General features: G+C 39.3%; 2 protein-coding genes across 6 annotated transcripts; one reads left to right on the top strand and one right to left on the bottom strand.

The window, feature by feature from the left end:
• Nucleotides 1-3,888: 3,888 nt before the first annotated feature.
• Nucleotides 3,889-10,748, bottom strand: LOC103412052 (uncharacterized). Of its 5 annotated transcripts, XR_011572157.1 has the most exons (10): nt 10,352-10,746; nt 10,152-10,253; nt 9,855-10,014; nt 9,579-9,758; nt 9,321-9,455; nt 8,987-9,069; nt 7,617-7,710; nt 7,342-7,462; nt 4,779-4,916; nt 3,889-4,291 (listed from the first exon to the last, which is right to left on the bottom strand). XR_011572157.1 is itself a non-coding variant. In XM_070806707.1 (9 exons), exons 1-8 carry the CDS (start codon nt 10,606-10,608, stop codon nt 7,373-7,375), a joined length of 1,101 nt encoding a protein of 366 aa, XP_070662808.1. In that variant the 5' UTR covers nt 10,609-10,747; the 3' UTR covers nt 4,576-5,439; nt 7,342-7,372. The 5 variants fall into 5 exon arrangements, 2 of the variants coding, with proteins under 2 accessions (XP_070662808.1, XP_028965349.2); XR_011572158.1 differs by lacking the exon at nt 3,889-4,291 and having other exon boundaries at nt 4,576-4,916; nt 7,598-7,710; nt 10,352-10,748; XM_070806707.1 differs by lacking the exon at nt 3,889-4,291 and having other exon boundaries at nt 4,576-5,439; nt 10,352-10,747.
• LOC103412061 (oligopeptide transporter 4-like) lies at nt 5,353-6,356 on the top strand. The gene is made up of 2 exons (XM_029109517.2): nt 5,353-5,502; nt 5,745-6,356. Exons 1-2 carry the CDS (start codon nt 5,353-5,355, stop codon nt 6,354-6,356), a joined length of 762 nt encoding a protein of 253 aa, XP_028965350.2.
• Nucleotides 10,749-11,168: the final 420 nt, after the last annotated feature.

Genomic DNA, 11,168 nt, shown 5'->3' with positions numbered 1-11,168 from the left:
GACGACCTTTAGGTAAAGGCAATGGCTCTGGCACGCGCTGCAAATATCTCTATCGGTTGAGCCCTTGATAGGTAGAGAGAAGCTCGTTAGGGGAGTAAGGTGTCTTGAGAGATTCCCTCGAGTCCATCTTCTTGTCGTCTCTACCACAACAGATGCGCTTGAAAATTGGGAAGATCGACGAGAAGCTGAAGTTGTCTGAGCTTGTGCGACTCGGTTGAGTTGCTGAATGCGTTAAAGCTGTTGGAGGAATGTCGTGCATGATGTAGGCATGTTTCTTCTTTCTGAGGGCTGCAAAGGTCTACAGTCAGTGAGACTCTGTGGGTTCTCCAAAGTCAGTGACCGCCGTCAAACGACTAGCCGGTCATGAAGCCTCGATTGTAGCTCTCCGTCCGTGGCAAACAGCAATGGCGAATAACTTCAATAACCGCCGTCAAACGATTAGCCGGTCATGAAGCCTCGACTGCAGCTCTCCGTCCGTCTTCGTCCTTTCCTGCAAATTCCTCACCCATTATCAAAATTTATACAAAAAATATATAATAAAAAATGGGATAGTGGAGCAAAGTGGTGCTGGCACCACGTGAAAAAAAAGGGTGCATCTGGCACCGAAAGCAGACGAAAAAAAAAATATATATATATATATATATAAAGGAGAAAGTGGATTCTTGGTGGCTAGCACCATGCAAAAAAAAAAAGGGAAAGGGTTTTGGAATGGTGGATCAGTCCACGTGAAAATATATATATATATATATATTGAATGAAAGAAGCCTCATTTATTGATTTCTCAAAAAATTTACATAAATGTACATTTTACATGAGACAAAAAAAAAAGAAAAAAGAAAAAAAAAGAGTAAACAGGAGGGAGCCTTCACGAAGGTTGCTCGTGTGAAGCCTCACCACTCGGCGGAGCTCCAAGAAGAAGAGGCACCGGAGGTTGACTGTTTGAAGCCTCACCACTCGGTGAAGCTTCAGGAAGAAAAGGCACCAGAAGTTGACTATTTGGAGCCTCAACACTCGGTAAAACTCTAGAAGACGAAGGCAGTAGATGCCTTTGGAGTAAAGCCACAAACGTCTGATGGTCACTCTGAATCCGACCTTCAGATTCCTGCAGTTGATCGATCTTTCTTTTCATGCTCGTTGAGTAACTATTGGCAAGCACGTGCAACTCTCTGTTTTCATGATTAAGCCCTCTAATCTCTTGCTTAAGACTCGCCACCTCAGCCATCAGTGACTCGACTTGACGAGTTCGAGCAAGAAAGCGTTGACCCATATTTGATACGGAGCCCGCACACTGAACACTGAAAGCCAGAGAGTCCTGAACAACCAGCTCATCAGACCGCTTGGAAAGAAACCTATTGTCCCTGAGGGTGAGAATATTTCTAGCTACCACCGTAGCGGTTATGTCATTCTTGATCACAGAGTCCCTAACTGTAAGAGGACCGGTGACGGATAAGAAGGACGGGCGCCATATGTTGTCTAGAGAAGACATATCAACATCTTCCCCAACATTCAAATTAAGACGATGATGAGATGGGCAAGCCATTTGCAAAAAAAAAAAAAATAATGATTGAAGAAGAGGTCATGTAAGGCGAATTCTTAGAAATACAAAATGAGGGAAATTCCTAACAGGTAGCAACTCTCTAAATGTGTTTTTGAACACGATTAATGCCTCTATAAAAAGAAGAGGCAACATGGCCTGTTCAGAAATCAAAGAGGCAACGTGGCCGTTGGGAAACCAAAAAGGCACATTTCCCCGAATTTCAAAAGCTGGACCGTTTGTTCAGAGATCGAAGAGGCAACAAGGCCACCGGTTCAAAGATCAAAGAGGCACCACTATTCGAATTTTAAAAGATCGGCTTTTCCAGATTTGTCAGCACCTTCCACATGCAACCTCAGCTTTGCGGAAATCACGCGTAACTTTGTCAAAGATTTCTGACAAAGTTGAAAACGCGTGAATCTTACTGTTTCAATTACCCAACGGTTGCCAACAAGAGTAAAGGAATAGTGCCACTACTGGTTGTTGGGAAATTCCTATATATGTCGATCTTCATCCTCCATAGCAAGGTAGACCTGCAAAAATGCCCAACCCTTCCTCATTTCCGAGAGTACACTTCCAGCAGAGCCTTTTGAAATACTCAGTTTTCTTCCTCTCCGGGAATACCCTTGCAAACAAATGACACCAAAGCAAAAGTATCTCATATCACTAGGGTAGAACGCAAGAGTATCTCATATCATGCTTTCTCCCTGTCTTTTCCTTTGTCCTTGTTCTTACCTGCAAAGATAAGGATAAAGAAAGCAATATGTCGGAACCTTCATTCAAACTCCGGGTAAGGAACCGACTACCTGGAACCTTTGCCTGGTTGCTTACCTGGCATTACTCTCGAGTACTCGTCTTCAGCTGCTGATGTACTTCCGAAGAAGATGCCACATTTTCCTGGAGAACAGATAAGGCAAGTGAAAATGATACCTTGAAGCAGGTGGAGACAACGTGCTGATTTCCTTCAAGATCAAGTCTCCCCTTCCCTACACAATTAACCAACCCAGCAGAAGGAGTTTGAGTTGAATCCAAGAGCTCAAAAAGCTTCAACAACATATTGACGGCACCATCGCCGATTCACCACCCTCAAATTCTTGGGTCGACTCGTTAGGCGTTATGAGCTGCACGTGCCGATTCATCACCCTTGAATCAAATCCTTAAAGATCAAGTCACCAACTGGAAGAAGCGCCCACTACTCTTAAGATCATACCATTGACCAAACTGTTCAAGTGTGAATTAGAAAGATTGAACAAAGAAACAGGTCGTCACCTTCACCTCGTGCCTGCTTGCCATGAGTTCGAATCAACCTTTAAGATCAAGTCTCAACAGCCCTTGAAGAAGCTTCCAACCAAATTCAAGATCAAGCTTTGACGGCCTTTGAAGAAATCACAAGTACGATTCGGGATCAAGTGTCCATCACCCTTGAATCAAATCCAACTCCACATAAAAAAAGAGTAAGTTCAAACAATCGGAGGAAGCCAGAAAGTCCTCCAATCCAGTTCAAGAATAAGCTGTGGAAAGTCAACAATTGGAGGAAATTAGAAAATCCTCCAACCCAGTTCAAGAATAAACATGTGGAGAGTCAACAATTGGAGGAATCCAGAAAATCCTCCAACCCAGTTCAAGATCAAAGCTGTGGAAAGTCAACAAGCGCAACAAAATACGTGCCAATTCATCCACTACCAAAGCCAAAGATCATCTACCACATGAAGCTCCTTGTGGTCCAATTTCAACCTTCAAGATCAAGCTTTGACGGCCCTTGAAGAAATTTCGAAAAAAGTTCAAGAACAAACCTCAACGGCCCTTGAAGAAATCTCCAGCCCGATTCAAGATAAAGCCTCAATGACCCTTGGATCTACGTCTACATTAAGGTACTCCAAAATGCATCTCCTACACGTGACAAGCACATGCATACGACGCGCCTTGAAGTGAGGGCATTTGTAGACATCAAAATTTCAGTAAAATAAATGTTGACTGATAATTAAAATTTCAACGCTTACGTGTCACATAAATTTTACACGTAGCGTGTGACTAAACGAAAAAAACAAAATAAATCGGAAAAGTCATCAAACATGACACGTGTCAATACCTGGTAGAAACGATTTATTTCATCTTAATATTATATTCAAAATTAGGCATTGGAAAATTCTATAAATAGAAGTCATTTCATACAAGGGAGGAAAATTGAAAGGAATTGAAGAAGGAATTCACATATACATTTCTCTACTCCCAAATTGGAAGAGAATTCCCTAAATCCTTGAAGCTTTGAAGTTCTAAAGCTTTCAAGCATCAAACCTCCTAAATTTCCAAGAAATCCCGAATGATCAAAAAAGCCCTTTTCGTTCTTCGTCAACTCAACCTTCAAGATTAAGCCCCAACGGGCCTTGAAGAACTTCCACTAATTTAAGATCAAACCCCGACGGCACTTGAAGAAAGTGTTCATCGTTTATCATCCGTTCATCCCTAAATCAAGCCCCGACGGCCCTTTGGATCAACAACATCAACAAATCCACACATTCAACCAAAGCCCAAAAGCCCTTGAAGATCTATTCATCAACAATTATTCAAGATCAAGCCCAAAAGCCTTGAAGATCTGTTCATCCATCAACCTTCAAGATCAAGCCCAAAGGCCCTTGAAGAAACTTCCCTCAACTTTCAAGATTAAGCCCCAACGGCCATTGAAGAAAACTTTCAACCGTTCATCCAAGATCAAGCCTCGACGGCCCTTGAATCTATCGCACATCCACAAATCAACACCTTACGGAGATCGAATCAGAAGATCAAATTTGAGAGAGATTGTAACCCCTAAATCATTAATACAAAATATTATTTTTGTACACATGTTATTGTCTTGTTCATCGCATGAATTTCCGTGTTCACATTAGCGTTTACTTAATTCTTTTAATGTTTATTGCATATTGATAGTAAAAGCGTTGTTTCTTCTGTTTGAATAGTGTTTGTAACAACGTGACACATTGTCTGATCATGTTACTTCACTTGTTTTCCTCCAGTTTTCCTAAATGTTTTATCACACACATACATATGAAAAGAAATAACATATATGACCTTTTAAATCAACTACAAAAGCACAATTCTCCCCTATAAGATTCTCATTCTGAGAGATTTAAAGTCAGTTACATTTTGATGTACCTAAATGGCAGAGAGATCCTTGATTGCTATCGTTCTTCTTACAAAGGAAAGGAAGATATCCATACAAGATTGATGAGAAGATACAAGGACATACCTAGCTGGTGGTTTTACATGTTGCTCATCATTACAGTAGCAGTTTCTCTTGTACTCTGCATCGTCTTGAATGATGAGGTTCAGCTGCCATGGTGGGGACTCCTATTTGCTGGTGCCATGGCCTTTACATTCACCCTTCCTATCAGCATCATAACAGCAACAACAAACCAGGTGACTCAGACGTCTTCACTTTTTCATTTAACTTGCAGCAAAAGGATAACTTGATTGAAAGTCAAACCTATCAAGTTATCATTACAACAGCTTATCTAGAGTAGTCATGTGGGTTTTTCCATGCACGGTGGCCTATACTGGACTTTCATGTCACATGCTCAGTAAACAAATGCATGACACAACACTTGAGTTTAGTGATATACAACTTTAAACGGCTGGTTATAAATTTATCCAGCTCAAATTAATTGGACGCATAAGTTCATAACATCACACTCCCGCATTATAATTGACAACAATTGATACTTTTATTTTTATATAAATATAACACAGAGGACATCATTTCAGCCCCTTGTTCCAATCTCCATGTACAGACACCAGGGATAAACATAATAACAGAGTACGTCATGGGAATCATGTTACCGGGAAGACCAATAGCCAATGTATGCTTCAAAACCTATGGCTATATGAGCATGGCTCAGGCAGTCTCCTTCCTGAATGATTTCAAGCTTGGGCATTACATGAAGATCCCTCCAAGATCAATGTTTTTAGTTCAGGTATATTAAATTTAATGCAACAGAAACATACAAATGAAAAATCTAATGGCATAGTTGAAAACATTCTTAAAATTCTTGTGAAAAGCTTGAGATTTTTTCTAAAAGTAGTACCTCTTAACAAATACCAGGAGAGCTGAAGTAAAGAACTAAAATCTGAAATAATCTACTATGACATATTCCAGTTTATATTATTACTTTGCTTTTCAGAATATATTCTGATGCGTTCTTACATGTATGCCTAGTTCATAGGAACGATTCTAGCAGGAACCGTCAACCTTGCAGTAGCACATTGGTTGCTAAACTCTATCAAGAATATGTGCGTGGATGATCCTCATTCGGATAGTCCTTGGACATGCCCAAATGACCGAGTTTTCTTTGATGCATCCGTGATATGGGGTTTGGCCGGACCTAAACGTATATTTGGATCTCTTGGAAACTATGGTGCCATGAACTGGTTCTTCCTTGGAGGTGCAGTAGGACCAGTCATTGTTTGGGTACCGCACAAGGCATACCCAAAGCAACATTGGATAAGGCTGATTAATCTTCCAGTCCTTCTGGGAGCAACAGGCTTGATGCCACCAGCAACAGCATTGAACTACAATTCCTGGATCATAGTCGGAACCATTTTCAATTTTTTTGTCTTCCGTTACAGGAAGAACTGGTGGCAGAGGTACAACTATATTCTTTCAGCAGCGATGGATGCTGGGGTGGCATTCATGGCAGTTCTATTGTACCTTTCAGTAGGCATGGAGAATAAAAGTTTGACCTGGTGGGGTGCAAATGGTGAACACTGTGACTTGGCTACTTGTCCAACCGCCAAGGGCATAGCAGTTGACGGTTGTCCGGTGAACTAAAGCCCATTTTCGTCACCAGTTACAAGTGATTTTATTTTTAAAATTGCAGAGACAGAACGAGAAGCTATTAGAAAATAATTGAATGTACAATGGATTTGTCTCCTAAGGTGATAAAGATGAATCACTCGCTTGCTATCTCTTATGCGAAAACAAAAACAATAGACATAAACAAGTTAAATTTATCCAACTCTTCTGTTGATTGGAAATCAAACTGAAAATGGCTACTTGGGAGGATTTGTAGACCCATATCTCGTTACAAGGGAAGTACCCATTACTTAGAGCCCTCATAGCCATATAGAACGATCTTAATCTAAACTTAGTTTTGAATAATTTGCAACCAATCTTTCTCATCCTCCACAATATTTGACATAGGCCACATCCAAATGCACAAGGCATTCACCACACCCCATTGGAAATAATTGACAACGGCTTGGAACATTGAACTTCAAACTGTTTACCGAAATCTATTAGACTCACTGAACTGGTGAAAACTAACGACTATATAGCGAGATACAACAACAACAAAGTCTTGTCCCACTAAGTGGGGTTGGCTATATGAATCCTAAAATGCCATTGCACTCGGTTCTGTGTCACGTCTTCTATTAGGTCCAAGTACTCTAAGTCTTTTCTTAGAGTCTCTTCCAAAGTCTTCCTAGGTCTTCCTCTACCCCATCGACCCTAAACCTCCGAAGAGGTAGAGGAAGACCTAGGAAGACTTTGGAAGAGACTCTAAGAATGGTTATATAGCAAGATACGTTAAAAAAATATAATTGAACCCTGTCATCCTTATAATGGTAATGTTTGTTTGCACGGAGCAAAGTTCACTTGTGCGAGTAAATTCAAAAGTTGTTGCAGGAAAATATTAAATTTCCAAGATGAAAATAAGATAGGTAGAACACCTGATTAAAATTTCTGTATTTATAGCTTAAATAGAAAGGTCAGCAAGAAGAGGTGGTTGGGTAATTCAACGAATTTTGAGGATTACCTTAACGATAGTGTTTCACATCTTGACATGTTCATCTTGAATATCCTGAAACCCACTGATTGTACTCATCCATTCTTATAATAAAAGAACTAGAACTTGGGGAGCCTCCTCCACCAAATGCCTTCACACATCAAGTTGCATTATCAGAAATAATAATAACAACAACTATAATAATAATTAATAGTGACGATGATGACAACACTAAAACTCAATAGTTATGCAAAAAAAGTAAAAAATGAAAAGAAATACTGCTCACATAAGTATTGAAGCCACACCTTTGCAACTTCAGAGGTATCAGTAGCAGTATCAGTACTCCTTAAACACATTTTCAGGTTTCTTCGTTGCATGAATATAACCGCTCCAATAGGCCTGCATCATGAATGGAAATGCTTTTGAGATATTCTGAAACTTAATCCAACGAACACTACACAGTGCAAATTCCTCCACCAAAGTTTGATTACTTATGAACTATAAATGCAGAAATGCAAACAGCAAGCAGTCAGACTCAAAACCATAAATCCTATGCTACACAAAGCCTAGGCCCTGAAAACCCTAAGAATACAAGTACATTGTGAGTTATACATTCACAAACACTCTTAAACCAGAAAAACAGACAAATAAAAAAAATATCAAGGGAACATCTTAAACTGTTTAGGCAAAGAAGTCCATAGAGAAGTGTGAATCCTACCCTACAAAAATCCACCTGTTCTTCTTGATCGTAAAAAATTCTTCGATTCCTTCCTCTCCTCGCCATCCAAAAAAGAGCCAACATGAGCTCTAATACCAATATGATGTAGAACAAGACAAACTGGTTTGTACTCAGGGTTGTGGTGGACTTTAGATTGTAAAATATAGTAAATAGAATAGCTATTAGCTATACATGGCCATTTTTATAGAAATTGGTGAAACATAGAAGAATGGACGACAAAAGGTAGATGAGAAAGTAAAGGACATCTCAAGGCACCAGGGCTTTCAAAATCTATCCCTTAAATTACAGAGAAAAATCAAGAGACTCGTTTAACAATAAGAGACCCTTAGAAAACTTAAAAGAGATTGTTTCAAAATTAGGTTCAAATAGGCATTCACTCTTATTGGCGCTTGACATTAACTCTTAGATTGACCTTTTAACTTATTCTATTGTTACTAATAGGCTTAGTCTTCGCATCCAAAGTGGATATTTCTTTTCTAATAAAATTGTAGCCACAACACCTATAAATGTCTTGCTCGACATTCATACTTCTCCTAAACAAATTTTGCTGGGTCATCAATTTTACAAGATCTAGGGAATCCTAAACTAAATGAACTACATTCTGACTCTGTGAAAGCCTGAACAAAAAATAGAAGCATCTTACTGAAAGCCTTTACGGAAACGTTTTGGCATGAATGTAAAGATCAAGCCAATTGTATATCCCCAGGAACCTTGCATAATTAAGGGTCACGCAATTAAAAAGTTAAAGGAATCTAGTGCACAGTTTGGGGGCAGATCATATAATCCAAGTCCATACAAAACCTATAAACCAATTCCATACTTAACTGTTGACTTTATAGATAGGCATCTGCGTTAAAGTGCAGAAATTATCTTATATTAAGAGAGCAGATCCTTTTAAGAAATAGAAACTGTAAAAAAAATTACTAGTTAAATTACCTAAGACCAGCAGCAGCACTTTCTACACTAAGCTGCTTGGCCATTTCATCACTTAACTCAGAATTCCCGTCTGCTCTAACTCCCTACAATAAAAATGTAGGAATAAACATCTGGTTATATACTTCCAAAGGATCAAACTAGGAAATAGAAATGGTGAGAAGAAACCATTGAGGAAGCAATAGAATAACTGCTTTTAATCCTATCATATAATATGGCATTACATAATTTCATGCCAATCATGCAAATCCTACTAAACCATTGTCGTCAATGTAAACTAATCGTGACAAAGTAGCACATAGGCAAACAGTTTGAAAGGGAGAAATCAATAGTTTACCAGACACTCCCCATAAAACCCTCTGCCCAGTCTTATTTTCAAAACCTTATCCAGTAACTTGTTTGCAGCTTTCTGGCGAGCGGAAATATAAGACATCCCCTTGGCAATTACATCCACAGCATTTATTTCCAGTAACTGCAACAAGGATGATATTAAGAAAGTCAACAGTGACTTCAGAACTAGGCATGGTGAACTGAAAATGAAGGGATAAGTATTCCCGGGATGGGTAGGCGTGTTGTTCAAATTTACATTCCTAACCTGTTCATACATGTACGGATTAGTAACACAATTTAACTTGGAGCGCCATTCGCCGAGTCCAATGCTAAATGCCTTAATATCAGGCAAGCTCCACCGACGGAGATCTCCATCCTCAATGTACTTAAGTACCATTTCTACACGATCTCTGTCCTCAGGTTCTAATAAACTTGCATCCATTCCCTAATTTCAAGAAAAGCAAAATAAAATTGAAGAATCTCAATACACCATTTCTCAATACCAAAACTGCAAATGAAAAGGATTCACAATCCAACTTACATTAGCATATTTAATACCGGCCAGTTGAGCTGAAAAGTAGTCATACACAGCCCTAGAGCTGCTCTTTTCAAGATTGACATGAAATGTGAGGTTCTTTGGACAATCTTCCTTAGAGGGTATCCGTGGAAGTACCCTTTTTCGATGATCAAAAGCAATTACCCTAATTGAAATTTGAAACCAACAGTCGCTAATCATAAGCAAAACAACTTGGCAACAACTACATCTCAATCATTCACACAAATGTACATGCATTTCAAAACAAATTGATCACTGGAGAATGCACAAATGGAAACTTACTCGCACGAAGCTCTCTGCGCAAGCTCGACCGCATATCCCTCCCGGCCAAGAAAATCAACAAGATAGCACCTTTCCAGCCCTTCAGTCCGCAACTCATCAACTCTGTAAAACCAAAATTAAAAAATTAAGTACAAAAAGTTAAGGGAATGTTTGGATGCTAAGAAATATAAAAGAGAGAGAGAGAGAGAGAGGGATTGAACCTGAAGGGTTCGACGGAAGAGAAGGGTAGAGAAAGAAAGGGGAGGTTGAGGCGAGAGTGAAAGAGATGAGCGAATAGAGCGGAGAAAGCTCCGGAGAAAGAAGGGTAGTTGTAAAGAAGCAAGTTGGGAACTTTGTCTTGAGAGGCTTTGGCCAGGGCTTCGAACGCTGCGTCTGAACGGAAGCTCCGGGCTTGTGACAGCGGAGAAGCCGGCGCAAAGATGGTGGTTCTCCATTTTCCGACAAGGGAATGAGGCATTGACGGCGCCGTTCAGGAGAGGGTCGACTTCACTTCAGCGAGAGATTGCTACGGCGGGGCCAGGCAAAGGTTTTTTTTTTTTTTTTTTTTCGGTCGAAACCAGGCAATTATAAATGTTTTCAAGCATGGCGTTTGAGCCAAAATCATCCTCTTATGCCATCTCTTCACTTTGATTCGCATTAAAAATATATTAATGTGAACTCTAATCATCGATTGTAAATCATTTTGATCATTCGATAAAATAATATGTTTTGATCGGCAGGTAGCCGAAAACTAACTGTCTCCGATCATAAGCAAAACAACTTTTGATGGTAGCAAAAAAATTTGATCAATCTTCAATTATGTTTTGCACAAATTGTCATCGGCCACAGTCAATTTTCAATTATGTTTTCTTGCGTGAGTTAATTAATTTTTACATGTATCTACATGTATGCACACAAAATTAAAAAAATTATAATTGGTTGATAATCAACAAATGTGATCAACCGATCTAAAATGTGGTAGATTGAGCGGTAATCAAGTAATTATATTTTATTATAATATTTATAGAGTTGTTTTAG

The sequence above is a fragment of the Malus domestica genome, chromosome 10, assembly GCF_042453785.1.
Source record: "Malus domestica chromosome 10, GDT2T_hap1".
NCBI classification, from domain to species: Eukaryota; Viridiplantae; Streptophyta; class Magnoliopsida; order Rosales; family Rosaceae; genus Malus; species Malus domestica.
This window is presented reverse-complemented; position numbering and strand designations above follow the sequence as displayed.